Below are 18,145 nucleotides of genomic sequence, written 5' to 3'. Positions count from 1 at the left end.
TCTAGTTCATTCCTGTTGTCTGTCATGTCAAACTTACTCTGCACATTCTCAACAAAAAAAAAAAAAAAAAAAACCCTTACTCTGCAAATATTACAATTGTTCAGCCATTGAAAGTGAAACATGAGAGTATGCAACAGAATACAACCCTCTTCCCAACATGCTTGTTCAGAAATTAACAATTTCTTCATAAGTTCATCATGTATGTCAATCTACTATTTATTCACCTCAAAATATATTACATAGTGAGCAATTCAGCCAAAAAGAAAAGAAAGATATATAGAAGACACAGAAAACTGTGTTGAAAATAGGATGAAAAATGTAGATACTGTCTAGCTCAATTTGCCAGCACAGATCACTACAGAAAATCCTCTGTCCCTTGATAATCCATAACATGTGTTGTACTGTTTCCACAGATGCAACCATGAAAAAAGAAACGGGAATAACCCGTTAACAAAATAGATATGCTGTCTCAGAAGCCAATGAGGATGAACTTATTGATGATTTGTTGCCCCTGATCTGAAATTACTCGGGCTCTTTGCAATTTCAAGTATTTGAGTTCATAAATGTGAGGCATGAACACTTCTGAAGCTGCAAAATTGTTGAGCATATATTTAGTGTTGGTATCAAGCTATTAATGTACATGCTTTTAGCAAACTCATAACAGTGAAGCTCAAAGGGGGTTCTCTTACCTTGTAATAACTAATAAGAAGCCAAATAAGGATCGAAGGAGACTCAAATTTCTAGGACTATATCTGCAACAAGAAAATATGTAGCTCTCATCAATATTCTGAGCAATTTAGAACTATAGTTTATCATGAAAATTTTTAAGTTCAGGTTGCACTCACATTCAGAATCAGTCTTCACCCATTTACATCCATCATTGATTTTCTCTTTTTTATCTTCTTCATTGTTATTTCCCTTCTTGGTTGGATTTTGTCTAGTATCCTCCAGGTACTTCTTCATTGATGATGCTCGAGAAGAATTTTGCGGATTGATGATCTTCTTGTTAAGCATTAGCCTCAAGAACTGTAACCAATATCACATTAATGACAATTTGAAGCAGAATATATATATAGTTGAGGCAATTAAATTAAGGTTTGTGCAAGTTTTTGCTCATACCTTCTCCATTCTTGACTCTTGAAATGTATCTCTCAAACTTGGTGCTGGTGCAAACCCACTTCTACAAACAAACATCTTCTTGAGAAGAAAAGAAATTGATTTCTTCCCAATCGCCTTCTTGTTATTATCTGCACAGATGTCTTTGCATCTCCCAAGTATAACACTAATGGTTTTCTCAATATCTTCATCCTTGTGATCATCTGAATCGGAGCAAAGCGCGTTGCTTGTTCTCCTATCAACCTCCAGGCTTGATGGACAATTTAGAAATCTGTCCAACGGAAGAGCTGCAATTTCCTTTTCAATGTCTGGTTTTCGTGTCAAGAGCTTCGTTAGCTCTTTATGTAATTTACCAACTTCTTCAGGAGTGAAATTTTCTAGTATTTCGTCTGATGAAGATGGTTCTTCCTGAATATGTTGGCTTTGATAATCAGTACTCTCTTTCAAATTGTTGTTCCCAAAAGTTCCGATTGCTAGTAAGCTATGAGGCCAGTCACTGAATTCTTCACGAGGCTCTGGTTTTACATGATCTACAGAAAAGTTATATACTTAGTAACATAGAACAAGGAGATTCGGTATGTAACACTATCTCATGTATCAAAGTTTAAACATAAAGTTCATGAAACATAGAGCTAGAATGATATATATTAAAATCATGGAAGTGTTTTAATATGGTTAATTCATACAAGGAAGAATAAAAAGATGAATGAGCCATGTTGCAACGTTTTAAAGTGTTCTCCAGACAACAGATTCACTTTGCAACTCAGAAAGATGCACCTTTGGTAATCCCTAAATGCACTTTGCCAATGCTTTATGTGAAAAAGGTACTTAATTGGGATCTGATCATCCTTCTTTACTGGATTAGCTATAACGATGTCTAGTTTCTCAACCCAAATAGATTTAGTTCTTATGCTACATATTTCTCTTACTTTTCAATGCATTTTCCTCGGTTCGAGCTAAGATTCTAAACACTGTTTCAAGTACAAACTTTTGACATTACAGTTGAGAGATATAAAAAACTAGCACATGATTTAAAGCTTGTTAGTTTTATTCCTTCATTCTCTGTTAGCTATAGAATGTTAGCGTTATCAAGCAATCTGAATCATGCAATACTGCAAATCCATCTTGAGATTTGCATGACTCAGATCACACTATGTAACACATGGTCTTGGCAGAACTCTTTAATCTCCAACTCATGCATCAGACCAACATGAACTTAACATTACTCTTCAATAAAGCAGTTATTCTCAAAATAGGAAGCACTGGTCTTTGGAATTAAAATGGAAGCATAAAAACCATATCAACATCAAAGTAACACAGAAGTTCATTAGAATTAAAGAACAATGCTTACGGGTACTAGTCGAAGCTGTATTTGGTTTCTTGTTCCCCTGCTTCCCATGAAGCTTATCTTGCACCCAACCGAAAAGCTGCAATCATACAAATCAAAACCATCACTAAACCACCTCATAACCGCTCATGTCATGTCTCAGCTGAAGAATTTAGTACATAGCAAACACACTAACAGAAACTAATGCAATAGATACAAGTGGAGAGTTACCCTCATCTTCTGAGATACAAATGGAAACTCAGTCACTCTTTCACTACAGAAAGGTGGTGGTGCTGGTGAAGGAGGAAGTTTATTTGCAAAATGTGATGTGTTCAAGAGCAGATCTTAAAAGCCAATGAGAGCTGATCTTTGATAGTATCAAGGGGTTTTGTTGAATTTCATGGCCAAGCTGATCTGAAATGAGTGAGAGAAATAGAGAGAGAGAGTGGCTTTTTCTATTGGTTCAAGTTCCTAAACATGGACTGGCACTGCCCTACTATCTTTGTATCTAGCCTCTCTTTCCATTTTCTCTTCTCTTCTTATATACAACAATTGATAGCACCCATACCCCACTACCACAGCAAAACATTCTCTCTTAATTCTTTTACAAATTTATTTTTCACTTCTCACACAAATAATTTAATCCGTACTCGTAGTTAAATAACACATGGGTTTCATCTGATATTGCGGACACAATTCTGGAACATCTCCTGTACATGGTAGCCCTCGTGTCCCCAGTTCTATCAATACGAAATCTGGATATCAATCTCTATACATTTCCTATGGTACAATGCATTAACAGAGCTTAGTTCCAAGACCATTTTGAACTAAGAAGAACATGGTTTCACCACACACTTCCATAAGCTTCCAATCTGATCTGATAACAGGCATGCACACTAGCGAGTCATCTAGGCTATCTTAAAGGCTTAAATTCCAGCATACATGCCTTCCTCTTTTAGTTATTTCCAGACCAATAAGCTGTTGCTAATCTATGATAGGACATTCCAAACGATATCAGACGAGAAGATATGTGTTCCTTCTAAACTGTCATCTTGTTAACCTATTTTGCAGTTGCAGTAGTAAATTTGATTGCTTCCTTTTGTCACATTGAATGTACTTGCTCCTAACATTATCTAAATGAGTTTAGACGCATGAAGTTAAAGCTCTAACAACTTAAAACGTCAAGAGGGATCGGCCAAAAATGGGCATATGCTTTGTCAAGTGCACGATGAGAATAATAGGAATAACAGAGCCGAAGGAATCCTGTCATCAACAAAAGAACCATATATTATGTGGTAAGCAGATTCCAGTTGGAGCCCTACCATTTACCAGAAACATTATGCCCAGAAATTTATGATAATAAGTTGAATCAAATTATGGCAGATATATATATATATATATACAGGTACTAAGCCGGACTACATTAACTTGGAGGAATGGGCAGCATGAGGAAATTAGTATTATATAACTAAGAGTATAAGCCAAGGAGAACATGAATTGGTTCTTGTATCAATCTTCGAATGAATATATGGTTACCTCACTTTAGCATGCGAGTGTTCCTCACTGACCGGACTGGCTGGCTCATAATCTCACCTGCCCTTCGTTGTAGGGCACACAGAACTTTCTCAATGCCAATTGTTCGGCTCTCAATTTATATTGGATCCCTTGGCCAAAAATAACATCTCATGGACCCTGTTTCAAACTATCAATACGTACCAAGAGAAATGGTACCCTAGTTAGTAATCTAGAATGCAGTACGTGATTGTTCTTGTCTAACTTTCTTTATTTCTCCATAATAACAGAACCCACCAAAGTTTTATCAGCATCAAGATGACTAAGTTTTGGTAGATACAGCAGCAGTAAACAATATTACACCAGTAAAAAACCATATAATTAGAGAGCAAAAGGGTTAACATTATTAAGTTGATATGAATTTTCCAACAGCAGCAGCACGAATGGGAAAGATTTGGTCTTTTCCCCGATAGATACTTCAAACTGAATTTATCATTTTTTGGCCAAGGTCACAAAAATATTTCTGAATTAATTACCCAGGAAGTATGATAAGGATGAAGAATGTGGAAAGATTTTATTGGAACACGAGCAGAACAATCTTTCCACAACCTCAGATCAGATTGTCCAGGAAACATGATAAATTTGGAAAATCTTGTTGAAACATGAGCAGAATCGAAAGAACAATTAATAGAACTTGAGATGATTCTTGAACTGCAGATTATTTCTAAAACATATCAAGCATGCAACTTGATTCATGTGCCCTATCTTTTCTTCAAATCCATACTGAACACAACCGTGATGAATAAATTGTGGTACATTTCATTTTATTTGTTCACTTAAAAGCCGATATATAATTTAGAGGAGCTAGCCATGCACATCATCTTAGATTATACCAGCACAGTGGAAGAGGGTTAGATTATAGCAGATGGCGACGTGTCACGACAAAGAGACTCCCATCATGTACTGTCGGGCCAACACGTGTACCAAAGATGGGGGGAGTTGACTATTACCAAACTATCATGATCCCTAATTTCATACACAATTCCTCTAAGCCCCAGAAAAGCAAAACCCCTTTGCTCAATCACACTAGCTCAGCAAGTAGTTTGATTTCTGCATAATTATAATCTTGTAGCCTATAGGTTCATTGCTGACTTCCACATTTCTAATTCATTTTGCTCCTTTCAAGAACCATATTTTGAATCTTCCTTTAAACATGATTGGATTTTTGAAGTCTAAACAGTATCTTAGACCAGCCATGAGAAGTAATTAAAATGAGCATAAACACTGTTTACTTGGTTGAGTCTTGTGTTCTGTCAGCCTCAGATTGCATGATGCCGCATAGAATACAAATACAAAACCCTTAATTTGGACCCAAATTCAAAGCAAGTTTAGGGTAATAAACCCTTTGATTGGTGCAGACAACACTCACATGCTTAAACAAACCCCAACATCTGAGAATGTGCAGCCTACAATATATGTGATTATAATCCCTACATGTTGAAGAACTAAATGATCTATGTGTAAGATGTTCTTTGGTTTATATATATTTGATACACGCTTAACACAGCTATACCACACCTTAATTCATACTTTACTAGATTCACAATCAGCGTGGCTACACCATAACCTTAAATCCTTAATCATAATCTATTACCACAGCCTGCGGTCAAGTGCTTTCAAACGAATGAAAACTCAGAAAGGTGATTCATCCGATAGATAAACGAGCAAGGGTTAACTATAAACTAAAATATCCCAAGATGAAAGCTTTATAGGTGTGTATATAGTTCAAGAGTATATATCTGCACGTAATGGAAATATGGAATTCATGAATTTTTCTTCTAGCTCTGAGATACGATTTGTCTACCTCAATCTCTTTGAGATAATTTATCGAACACGCTAAATTCGTTTAAGAAAATTAGATTATATGTCAATGCATACTTTGAATCATAATACATATGCAAAATTTATTTACTTAACATAAAAGGAGGGAGTTACGATTTTTCTCACCCAAAAGTTTTATCAGATGCACCACCGTCATTGCGCTTGTCATCCTCATTCTGATGCCCAAAAAAGTTGCCTAGAATTCGAAAATCTCCTCGAGATGCAATAATATGCAGAGAGAGAGTTCAAAACGACTCACTTCCTCCAAGATTCATCTTTGTAAGGAAAAAGAAGACGAAGCCATGTGAGATAGTGCATCTACTAGATGTCTAGGGTTTACAATTTTTGCTTGATTAATCAACCGTGGACTAAACATTTCCATTTCTGGAATGTTGTACACTTTGTTTAAGGCCTTGTATGGTGTGAAGCTCTATCGTCCAAAGGGTTCTAGTAGTGCCATCATTGTTTGACTCCCTCTTCTTTCATTGGATCTTCAATTAGTTTATAAAGAATGTGTCTTTTGCATTGAGATTAAGCAAAAATGTTTAGTCTTGCATTAAGGTCCCTATGCACCTCAGAAATTAGAATAGAATATCTCTAGTGACATAAAAGTAATAAACTAGGGGCTTCTGTCTCTAGAAAACAAAGAGAAACCCACCATTGTTGGCTGCTAATTAGGAACTTGTTGGTCTACTCTAGTCTGACTGTAGTTTATTTGAATTCAATTTACTAGGGTTGAGAGTTTGATTATTCAACAAATTAGAAAATATGCTTCACTCAAGGGGCAGTTTCATACAAACACTGAATTCATAAAGTTTGTGTTTCCATCAAGGATCAAGCTAAGCATCACATTTGTTTCAGTAGCCAAATTGGCTATTGAGCAAAGTTCACTGAGATCTTTGTATTCTCTCATAACCACTACTACCTGTAATGCCCTCTTGGCATTCAGGAATCAGGAACCATACCATTTTCAGACATAAGGTTCTGAAGTGCTCTCCAAAATTAAGACCATTCAAACTGTATTAGTACATTACCAATAGTCTTGATTCACCAAATGGATGAAAGTAGTAATCTAGCAAGATTCTCAATATCAGTCAGATAATATGAGCTTTTGATGTACACCCTCAATCACATCACCTTTTTATGCATCTCATGTACTTTGTATACTTCCACAGTTCCACCTGATATATGTACTTATGAAGGGGAAAAAAAAAAACAAGATTTCTTGCTTTTCAAGGAAGGAAGAAGCAAACCAAAGAATGAACATGAGAACGAAGCATGGTTTAAATTACATAAGAATTGAGATTCAATTGTTTTTTTACAGTATAGAACTTGAGACTTGACCATTTAAAACCAAAAATATATATTTAGAAGTAGATGGCTGGTATTTCACAACAGAGGCCCCAACTATAATCAAGGAATTGATACAACAGCTTTTCCTCTAAAGAGACGGAGTGGAGATGTTGAAGAGGCTTCTCAACGAGATCAAAAGTTCAGAGCTCTGCTTTGAGTTTTCACCAGCTACAATTCGTCATGTTCAGTAACTACTCTACCTGCCAAAAGAAATAAGCAGCATGCACTTCTCATTTCAGGCTTAATAAGAAATAATTTGTCACTTTACAAAGAAATCAAGGATGAGTATTTTTGTTCAGCATTCCTTTGAGGATATTGAAATAATGATTGTCACTTGAGTCCTACAGCTGAGATGCTAAGCTAATTTCTTGTAAAATGGTATTGTAATTTTTTACATATGCATAGATCTGTAAGTAACACCATAACAAAGCGATTTTACCTGAAGACTTCTCCTCAAAGAAGAATGCAATCTCTCGTTGAGCTGATTGCAGAGAATCTGACCCGTGAACACAATTCTTCTCTAAAGTCACCCCACACATTGCCCTGATGCTGATGGCAAAAAAAGGAAAGAACTACTCAGTAGGATATATGACAGTAGGATATAAGATAGAGAAATTTTAAATACACACGTCTAATCTCTTAATACACATACACACCTCTAATCTCTTAATACACACCCCTATTATTTTATATTTCACATCAGATTTTATAGGTATGTTTAATTACAAAAACATCCATCAATTATTAGGGGGAAAAAAGAAAAGAAAAAAGAAACATCCTCTACCCTAAAACCTAACTCTTCTCCACTGTTACTACGCATCAAAAGAAAAGAAATAAAAACCTCTTCTCAATCAATGTACTATTTACCGATTCATTTGGTTTTTTTATCAACTTTAGTTTTTATCTTGCAGACTAAAAACTAGTTTTTATGCTATTGTACTTCTAATAGTTTCTTAACTATGAAAAAATTATGTATGTTCAATATTTTTTTCCTTCAAATTCTAGCCGATTGATGTCATATTGGAGATGTGGAGTTCGAATATAATATTATTCTTTTGGTTATAAATTGAAAAATATCAAGAAAAAATTTCTAACCCGATCAAAAAAATCTAACAGAAAATAAAAGAGAATACGTAAAGAGAGTTGTGAAATAGTAAATATATAATAATTATATTAAATAACAGATTATTATTAGTTTTAGATATTGAGGGTATTTTAGGCAGTTTGGCATGTGTATTTAATATAATATTGAAATGAAAAACTAGATGAGTAGTGTATTAAGTAAAGGGTGTGTATTAAGAGATTAGGGGTGTGTATTTAAAATTACTCTATAAGATAATAGCATTGTATAAGAAAAGTATGATATATTTAGGTCAACATGCAAGAACAAAATATACCTGTGAGGATGAGTGATCTTTGCTGCATTTGCATCAGTTGGGCCAATTAAAGCACGCCAATCAGCAACAGCATTTTCCTTCACCAAAACCATAACCAATACTGGTCCACTGAAAAAAAAATGGAGAGGTATTCGATGAAAGTAAGAGAGCGCAGTTCCAACATGATGCAATTACTTCAAAACATCACTGTAAGTGCCCCAATGCACATTGAATTGAAATTCATTCAAGAATCAGAACATGGATCTTTGCTTCAATGAGGAACAACCTGAAGAATTTGATGCAGGGGACAGCATCCTGAGGAAAGGAGGCTCTACAGGGAATGGTGGAGGGCAAACCAAATGACAAAGAATGTCATAAGAAGCACCAATTCAGACACAGTGAGAAACTGTGTGGTGGAGCCTGAGCTTGCAACAGACTTTATGGAGAACATCAGGCAGAAATTTAGGGAGTGCAGTAACATCAATGTTTATCAGTTATTTCTCAATGTTTATCTTTTAGTCTTTAGGTTAATCAGGTTCATTAACTGATAAGTCTTCTACTCCTATTGAGAGACATTTCTCAATAGGCAACTGCATAGAGTTTAATACTTGCATTTCTACTGATTTAATCCGAGATAAAAACAACTATATCATTTAGGCTTTTAGACAATGCAGAATCCAATTTGTTTCCAACAAAAAGGTCATTGAGAAGCTGAACACTTCGAATAACTAGCTCTTAGATAAGCTTTAGATGGTTGTTCGCAAGTATAAATAGCTCATCCATTGGACGAATTGGATTTCCATTCGTAAACCAGTATGTGAGAAAAAAAAAAAAAAAAAAAAAAAAAAACATGTATGCTCAGTCAGATTTCGCTGTTCTGCCACTTTCAGTGGACATCTATGCGTAACTGGCCTACATGCCACCACAATAAGGAAAACATATCTTAAGTCATGAAATACATGTTGTAGAATCAGAAAAAATGGTGAAGCAACATCCATCAGACATCAGTAACATGTATCATACCCACACTAATATGAAGCTCGCAAAGAGCAACCATCCCAACATATCAAATCCACAATCTTCTGAAGCAACTAATAATCATCTTTGAGTCTAGTGAATACCTTGTCATGTACTTGACTAGGCTAGAGAAGAAGCTCCTTGAAGAATGCTCGGCATAGAATCCCATTGCAGCATCCTCATCAAGCTGAATGATCATTTCCTTCAGAATTGTAAACCCAGAGTCCAAAACAGCATTCTTTATCTTATCACTATAGTTACCACTCAACCCATCAGGCTTTATTATAGCTAATGTCTTCTCCTTCTCTGTAACTCCATCACACCTATGTACATTTTACCAGACATTCAACATCAGTTCTCCATAAAACTAAGTCTGCAAGTATCAGATCCCCACTTATACAAATCTAAAGTTCTAAACATAAACATACACAGAAAAATGAGCAAGCCCCAGATAACAAACAACCCCTTAATTGATCAAAAGTCAATGCAAGAATGAATCTTTTGGGAACCCAGAAGCTTCTTTAATCAGATATTGAAACTATTTAAGGAAAGATTGAACCTATAATGGGTTTAAGTACCTGCAAATGAAAGAAACAGATACGACAAGGACGATGAAGAAGAAGAAAACTCTGGGGAGCGTCATGACCCAGCAGCAGAGCCGGTCACTGTAATTTGCAGTCAGATTGCAAATTACAATATTAACCCTTTACGGATCGGACAGCGAGAAACAGACAAGTTGAACTGTCTGTGTTTGGTGCGCTAGGAACGCGGAGGAAAAGGTGAAAGAAACAAGAAGTGAAGGGGAAAATAGTAATTAACGGCATGCTGTTTGTGTTTGTAATAAGTTGCTATGAAAACTACTGCTAAAATTAGTTGAATTTCTAGAGTTTCTGAATACGTTTTAGTGAGAACCAATGATGGATGAAGGAACCATTTTTGGACATGACCAGAGAATTAGGACAGGTACAGAAAAATTTTTGGATACGAATGGCAATTGCTAATGTTGTTTATGTCATAGTTACTCTGCTGTATTCATCCTTGCTTCCTTGACCACGGCATCTTTGTTCCAAAGGAGGGAGGGGGGAGGTTTTTTGGGAAAATCAAGCTTATTTCTTTGGCAAAATTTACCCAGTTGAATCATGGCAATTCCTAAATCACACTCGGCTAGTGTTACTAAATCAAGAAAATACTTATTTGAGTTTTGCATATATACCATATGAGATGGTAAACTTCAATCACAAGTGGCAGTAGAATACGTGAGAAAATGGCAGATCACATATTTGACGGAAAGATGGGTAGCTCGTTTACCTCTCCTGATATTTTATTTCTTACAATATGAAAATGTTGGAGGTAACTGAAATTCCGAAAACAATGACCATACAAAAGAGTGAAAGACCATTAACAAAAGTAGAGAAGTAGAGTGATAAGTATAATGATAGGTATAGTGTTCTGATTGTAATAATTGAACAACGACTATACAAAAAACCGTTAACAGAAGCATAATGATAAGTACTTGACCAAAAAAAAAAAAAGAAGCATAATGATAAGTAGTGATAGGTAGATTGTTCAGATTTTAATTGTTTACCCCAATTAGAAATTGAGTCTGATACTAATTTTAATAATGTATTGGGCAATATTTGGGCTAATACCTAATCTGTGATTCTAAAATAAAGTTGTTCGGTTTATTTTGCAAATGTGTAACAAAATAAGGAGTATTGTAATACTCTATTTCCTAAAAGGTCCTATGCGTCTGGCATTGGTTCTCAGGATGATAGGAGTCTTTGATTAGTTAGGGAAACACATGTGACCTAAGCAATGCCTACTTACGTGATTGGAACTGCGTCATCTAATTACGTGGAGTATTAAATAAAGGGTGTGTATTAGAAATTATGGGTGTCTATTTAAAATTACTCTTACTGTTATAAGGAAAAATGAATTGGTCTACTCATTTCATTGAAACTCCTTTTTATATAGAGATGAGATTACAAAAGTAATACATAATGATAATAATAACTGAATGATAACTAATTGAGTAATTTGATCTATTTGTCACTAATTACATAATTCACTCTCGTCAATTACTTTGACGAATTGACGAAGGCACATGTTTTTCCTTCAACATCTACTATAATTTATGCCGCAATCAAGTTAAAATGTTTTACTCCAAGATCAAGCTAAAGTTTTAACAACAATTTCTCATAATTGGTTGGATTAATGTTGGTTTTTGTTTTTCAGTACAAAGTTTGGCCAGTGAATAGCATGTATCAATCAAACTGGTGGTAGTGGAGTAGGTGGTAAGCTTCGAGTACATTACCACAGATAAGTGAGATAACCTTTTGCTATTCTCCTAACGCTTCGGCATTGCGGCATAGGAGGAAACCATGAGTGAAACTGTTTGCAATTTGCTGTATCTCTTGTAAATTCGAAGACCAGATCGGATGGTCTCCAAGTTGTCACGAGAGAACCGAGCTCGATCAAAATATAACTAGATGGATGGGCTTCTGCAAGTCATGTTGCATGCCAACAAAATGAGGTGCGGATATGAGACCGAACCAAAACACTTCGACACTGGCTTTCATTGAAAAAAGGGGCTAATTGCAGGGAAGTTGACAGAGATTTTCAACCAACAATACCATAAGGGCATAAGGATCATATACATATATATATGAAGCTTAAGGATTATTGTACTTCACATTCACTCACTGTAATTTTATACCATTACGTCAAGAAAATAGTTCAAAGCAACAATTTAAGCACTCACAACAGCAAAGGGCAGCGCAGAGCTGTGTGAGAACGATTGCGCACTGGTTATTTACGTGGGTACAAGTCCTAATGAAGCACATGCAACAGATACGATCAAGTACTCTACAACAGCAGGTGGATGCAGCCTTAACCAACACTTCTGCAACATCAGAAGGCTTTGGTTCTTCGCTTTCGGGTGCTTTATTCTCCACTGTTGCAACCAAGTTACCAAAGCCAACACCCAGGCTTCCAAGGATTATGTCCTTCTGTCTACATGACTCTGACTTGGTCCGCTGAATAACCTTTATGTAGACCTGATAATGCGGATAACTAATGGAATTTAGTCTCTTTGTTGCTGAGTAGTGCAGAGATTACATAGATGTGCACAAGTAGCAAGTAGATATATCTACTGTAAATCTGTAATGACTAGTAAGAAAGCAACTTATTTCATTTAAGCTAGTATCAAATATCTCCAGGCTTTTAGACTGTCAAAAACAAATTAATGCTGGTATGGAGCATACGATTGCCAGGTGTCTAACTTGACAAAATATTGACAAGGCTTTTAGATGCAAACCTCTTGTGTCCGAGTTAATTCCAGTGCTTTCTTTCCCTTATCAGTCCGCACCAGTGTCATGCTAGTGTACTCAGATGGGACCCCGGTTTGAATGCTCATTTTGGAGACCTACAAATCGTAGCAGGACATGGTCAACAATTCTAGTTGACATAAATTTAATATCTAAGGAATGTACATCTGCCAGTAAGGGATCTTGATATTTTGAAAGGTTGTTGAACTATGTTCAGTGATAACAAGAAATTTGAATCAATCAACAGAAATAAGCAGCAAACCTTCTCTTGAAGATCTTTACTTCCTAACAACCATGCATGAGCTGTAAGCATGTCAATATGCCGTTTCGCAAGCACCTGTTTAGGATACAGGTCAGTTCAGTACTAGCAAAAGTATGTTCAGTAAACAAAGAAGCAGTTAACTGAATACTAACTTAAAATGTGCATTTTAATCTTCTTTATGACAATAACAAATTAGATTTGTTCAATACCCGATCAAGTGGGAAATCCTTAGATCTTTGCACTTTCAAGTCTGTGGCGAAGTTGCTCATATCAGCCAAGGTACCACTAACTTTAATGGAGGGAGGAAAGCGTCCCTCATATCTGCCAGATATTATCAATGGACTCCCAGATGAAAGATCCAGCATATGAGATGGAAACAGCTGCGAGAAACAGAAGATGACAATGTACCACTTCACAGTTAACAATGAAAAGGCAGGGATAGACATATTTCAGTCAAGGCACAATACCAGCATACCTCAAGTGAATCGAGATGTTCAAAAGCATCCACGGTTATATTGGCAAGAGTCACTGATGATGCCCTTGTGAATAGCCTTTGCACTCTACAGTCAATTGACTCTGAAAAGTTCCAGTCCAATCATATAAATAAGAAATCCCTAATTTAATAACTAGCTACCACTAGATACGCAGATTGCAAAGCAAGCTTCTTTTGGATTTAATTATCCTGTCTTGGACTACATAATTTTATGACTTTCACACCATCATCACACACAAGATTAGAATGATGACAGGAAAGGGGAGAGAAATAGACCTCCATTATAAGCAGCATCATAATAGCCCCTGCCGATTTGTGCTAGCATTTGCAGGAAGTAATGATTACAATACAAACCTGGCCAATATATGTAAGAATTGTTCACCATACTAATTTAGAAAATATTGAAATCATTATAAGATTTTTCAATATTAGATGAGTCATCTAAGAAACTAAAGGAACAAAACCCTTACCTATGCCAAAAGTAGATATTCGAGGACATGTTGAGCCCTCACTTGTCAGATATCCTTTCATCATATTGCAAATCTCTCTTTCATCTTCGACAGCACCATCAGTAATGAGGAAAATGAAAGGAATTGCATCAGCAGTTTTGGCCAACAACTTCATAGCCTGAAGTCAAGATATAATGTAAGATAAATACAGCAGAACGGTGGAGTGGAGGGATGATAAATACAGTAAATCAAGCTCTGTCTTTGCAGATAGACCAATCAGAGAAAACAGTTTTAAGTAGATGAGACAGAAATACAAGGAATATGTGGTCATTAGGAGATTTGCTCAGCAATACTGTACCTGTCTAAGGGGAAGCAAAATATTTGTACCACCATCTGCAATAAGTTCAGCGGTGACCCAGTTCTTAGCTTTCAGCAATGCTTCATTTGTTGCTAGCTCCATTGATGATGAGAACAAGTGAACCTCTCCATTGAAAGCAATTATGTTAAAGGTATCTTCGTGGTTGAGATTAGAAAGTGATGCCAATACTGCACTCTTTGCATTCTCAAGAGGGCCACCCACCATACTTCCACTTATATCAATGATAAATATAACTTCCTTTTTGAAAACCTTCCAAAATACAATAATAGAAGTCATAAATTCAATACTCATTTACAAAAGGCTGCTGTTAAAGAATGGAAAGGTTGGCAAGAAATGGCAAATCAAACTAGCAAATTTTCAACCCCAAATGCAACATGATGCGATTCCTCCCCACTAACCTCCCTATGAAATTGCTAGGAATTTTTCCTTTAAAATAGAAAAAGAAATAGGTAGTATAATAGTCATAACAAACCTTCCAAGTATGGCTATTCCCAGGGATCAGATAGAAGCAAAACATCTCTCTGTCATCAAAATCACGAAGAGTTGGAGATTGCAAGAACACGCCACCATACACGTCCTTCGTTTTAACCTGTAAGCACATTCAGCAATCAAAGGCAAACTCCACATGTGTCATGACTGCGTTATGAGCCCTTTCATAATTCACACCCCAAGCATTAGTTCAAAGTCTTTACAATATATGAAAAGCTGAAGTCTGCACTTGACCATGCTGCTACCTGTGCTTCATATGACAAGCTCAATTTACCGCTATGGCGCCTCACCACCTGGGAAAACCCATGATTCATTATCAAGTGTTGCAAACTAAATGAGAACTATACAAAAGTATATTCACCTTAAGAGGATGGCTTGTAATTTGGCACAAAACTTCTGCATCGGCACCCATATTCACGCTCAACGAAATATTCTCTCCTTTGGTATTCTTATTCCCAAGGGGATTAACATATGCTGGAAAATTAAAAGGCACACTGAGGCAGAACTTGCCATCATGATATAACAATTTCTGAGACCATCTGATTTTCAAAGAAATAAACGAGCCCCCTTCAACCTGAAATGTACATATCCAAGTAAAGTTCAAAACTTACAACATAGAAGGAAATATATTGAACTGAGTATTACTTGTATTAGGATCATGAATTCATGATATGAATGAGTATTACCTGTGGCACTTTTAAGGTGTATATGTGACGTTTAAGAAAGTATCCCTCTTTGGCTACTTTCCGACTATCCGGTGCGCCTTCTGTGGTGATCAGTTGACTCCGGTACGAACTTCCGGTGACATCAACCTCTACACCTAGAAGTGAACCCTGTTAGCACATCATGTTTCCTTTGAGAATTTAAAAAAATAAATAATTGCTTTCATAGTCCAAATCCACAATTACGCAAAAGAAAAGTGCCAATTTCGCAATTAATCAAAATTATAAACTACCTGCTCCCCCATCGGCACCGCCACGCGGCAATCGCAGCTCTTCCCCGTGGAGATACAATGCACGCGCCAATTTCCGGTCACCGTTACGAACGCAGTTTCCAGATAGCTCTCAACCTCCAAAGCCACGCCGTGCATATGCAGAGGTATCAGCGCCGGCGGCTCGCAGCGGCCGTAGACGTAGGGCTGGTAGCTCGGAATGTCCGGATTGTCGACGATCGCCGGGTCGGAAACGGCCGCGTACACCATCGGAGACTCCGGCAAGTAGCCTTGCTCCGGCGACGGCCTCGACTGGGACGAGTGGGACGACGACCTCGACATCGCCGGCGGAGCCGGAACCGACTCCTTTCCGTAGAGTATCCGCTTGGAGATCGCGAGGCCGTACTCGACGCAGCTGGAGAATTGGCCGGCCATGTCGCCGGAGAAAATTTTCCGGTGAAGGTGGTGATCTGTGGTCTGTACGGATATGGAGAGAGAGAGAGAGAGAGAGAGAGAGAGAGAGAGTGAAGGTGAAGGTGAAGGAGAAGGTGAAGACGAAGAGGGTTCTCATGGTGGAGGGAAAAAGATTAATTTATTTTTGTAATTATGAGTTTTTTATTAATTTATTATTTAATTGGGCTATTAGTGTCGGGATTCTTCTAATGCGGTAACTATTTTTACCGGAGTTTTTCACGTTTTTCATATCAATCAATTTGTAGACTATTCATTTCTGTTTATACTTGATTTAAAGAATTTTGCGCTTTTTAAAAAAAAAATTATTTTGAGGTTAAAAGGTAATTTTACATTATCAAACCTAAGTTATTTTGTAAATATTTTAACATTTAGAAGGTACTCTGGTACTTGTCTCTGATTTAGTTGACACTTAACATCAATAAGAACAATATTGTCACTGATAACGATGAGTTAGATCTCGCTATCGTTTGAAATAGTACAACAATAATGATGTTTTCTTAATAAGTAAATGAGCAAAGAAATGCATATCATCTAGTTACTTTTTAAAATTACAGTTTAAGTTCAATTTTTTCTTTTTTACGTTATTAGTTAGGGAAGACCACTGATAACAGTTGCCAGCCAAGTGAGCCACCAATTGCAAATTGTGGATTATTATTGTGGAAGCTTTTGGCCTTGAATGGTTCTATAATGGATTATAGTAAACGAGCAGCTTTTTTCTTTTTTCGAAACGAGTAAACGAGCTGTTTTCTTTTAGAAAGTTGCCAAGCAAGAGTCAAACTCATGATGTGTGCAACTTGTTGTATACAATTGTATGTGATCATATCAGCCTGACAGCCTATGAGGTACACCATCTAAAATGAGATGCTTGACATTATTTTTTTTTTTTGAAGAAGAAGATGCTTGACATTATTAAAAGGGGAACTGAGAGTGCAATTGAATATGGAGCTTCGTTACCATACATGGAAGAGAAGAATGTTTCAACAGGAGTTCAATGATAGAGTGGGTGAGAATTAAGCGGATACTTGTCTTTGATCTCATTATCTTGAATACGTGTATCTTAACAAATTGGGTCATTGTTTGGCATTCGCACTCTTATAAGAACAAGAACAAGCAAACAATTTGTATGATATGTGTATTTAAGGTATATCTATTAGTTAGGATGTGGATCTAACATCGGAAGAATATGATTATGTAGCATTTGAGTTGTTTAACTGATCAAAAATAATAAACGTTCAAGTTTTCATGTCTCCCTAGCCAGGTTCAATTTATGTTGACATAAGTCATATAGGTGTGATAGTGACATTTGCTTTTTTGCTACAAAAGTAATATGAGTATCACAACTTTAAATCAATTTAGAAAGAGTCAAACATTTATAAATCTATTACAATGTCATATTTTTTTTTCAATTCACTTTCAACACGTCACATAAATGTGCCGGTTTATTAAGTTGTACTCATGAACAAACTACATTGGGTAATATGGAGCACCGGACTATTTCTTAAACCATGCACGTTTGACGATTTATCAACCAGCGCATGCGGGTTAACTTAGAGCAAGTTCACCCGTTGGGTTAGAATGAACATAGTGACCTAGGTCACTCTGAGTTACTGTGATTTGGCAGCAGTTTCCACCCGTTTGAAATGTGAGATTGCTGCCACGTGTAAGGTTGGGCACGGGACGGGACGGGACGGGAAAGTGTTTTTAAAAATCTGTCCCGTACGTCCCGATCGGGATCCCGACAAATTTATTTATTTTTTTTT

At 36.5% G+C, this 18,145-nt stretch overlaps 3 protein-coding genes across 3 annotated transcripts; all 3 read right to left on the bottom strand.

Moving 5' to 3' along the window:
- Window positions 1-732: 732 nt before the first annotated feature.
- On the bottom strand, window positions 733-2,680 carry LOC101312755. Its single transcript, XM_004305711.1, has 5 exons — window positions 2,675-2,680; window positions 2,468-2,543; window positions 1,120-1,646; window positions 846-1,026; window positions 733-752 (listed from the first exon to the last, which is right to left on the bottom strand). The coding sequence occupies exons 1-5, from the start codon at window positions 2,678-2,680 to the stop codon at window positions 733-735; spliced, it is 810 nt and encodes a 269-aa protein (XP_004305759.1).
- A 4,423-nt stretch (window positions 2,681-7,103) lies between these two features.
- Window positions 7,104-10,549, bottom strand: LOC101304599 (nucleoside diphosphate kinase-like). Its single transcript, XM_004303660.1, has 5 exons — window positions 10,161-10,549; window positions 9,687-9,905; window positions 8,587-8,694; window positions 7,629-7,738; window positions 7,104-7,389 (listed from the first exon to the last, which is right to left on the bottom strand). The coding sequence occupies exons 1-5, from the start codon at window positions 10,223-10,225 to the stop codon at window positions 7,358-7,360; spliced, it is 534 nt and encodes a 177-aa protein (XP_004303708.1). The 5' UTR covers window positions 10,226-10,549; the 3' UTR covers window positions 7,104-7,357.
- Window positions 10,550-12,131: 1,582 nt separating this feature from the next.
- Window positions 12,132-16,346, bottom strand: LOC101304308. The gene is made up of 13 exons (XM_004303659.1): window positions 15,936-16,346; window positions 15,667-15,813; window positions 15,342-15,554; window positions 15,184-15,273; window positions 14,964-15,080; window positions 14,471-14,740; window positions 14,134-14,290; window positions 13,940-14,017; window positions 13,646-13,746; window positions 13,380-13,550; window positions 13,171-13,245; window positions 12,899-13,006; window positions 12,132-12,638 (listed from the first exon to the last, which is right to left on the bottom strand). Exons 1-13 carry the CDS (start codon window positions 16,344-16,346, stop codon window positions 12,306-12,308), a joined length of 2,271 nt encoding a protein of 756 aa, XP_004303707.1. The 3' UTR covers window positions 12,132-12,305.
- Window positions 16,347-18,145: the final 1,799 nt, after the last annotated feature.

The sequence above is a fragment of the Fragaria vesca genome, linkage group LG6, assembly GCF_000184155.1.
Source record: "Fragaria vesca subsp. vesca linkage group LG6, FraVesHawaii_1.0, whole genome shotgun sequence".
Classification (NCBI taxonomy): Eukaryota; Viridiplantae; Streptophyta; class Magnoliopsida; order Rosales; family Rosaceae; genus Fragaria; species Fragaria vesca.
This window is presented reverse-complemented; position numbering and strand designations above follow the sequence as displayed.

Excerpts from the sequence above, each read along its gene's own strand:
- LOC101312755 (XM_004305711.1), bottom strand. Across the intron at positions 1,647-2,467 it reads TACAGCTTCGACTAGTACCC|ATCATGTAAAACCAGAGCCT; the intron begins GTAAGCATTGTT and ends ACTTTTCTGTAG. Across the intron at positions 753-845 it reads GGTGAAGACTGATTCTGAAT|ATATAGTCCTAGAAATTTGA; the intron begins GTGAGTGCAACC and ends TTCTTGTTGCAG.
- LOC101304599 (XM_004303660.1), bottom strand. The coding sequence starts at position 10,225 with ATGACGCTCCCCAGAGTTTTCTTCTTCTTCATCGTCCTTGTCGTATCT. Across the intron at positions 9,906-10,160 it reads TCTGTTTCTTTCATTTGCAG|GTGTGATGGAGTTACAGAGA; the intron begins GTACTTAAACCC and ends AAATGTACATAG. Across the intron at positions 7,739-8,586 it reads AAGATCACTCATCCTCACAG|CATCAGGGCAATGTGTGGGG; the intron begins GTATATTTTGTT and ends TTTTGCCATCAG.
- LOC101304308 (XM_004303659.1), bottom strand. The coding sequence starts at position 16,346 with ATGGCCGGCCAATTCTCCAGCTGCGTCGAGTACGGCCTCGCGATCTCC. Across the intron at positions 15,814-15,935 it reads CGGTGCCGATGGGGGAGCAG|GGTTCACTTCTAGGTGTAGA; the intron begins GTAGTTTATAAT and ends ATGTGCTAACAG. Across the intron at positions 13,246-13,379 it reads AGGATTTCCCACTTGATCGG|GTGCTTGCGAAACGGCATAT; the intron begins GTATTGAACAAA and ends TATCCTAAACAG.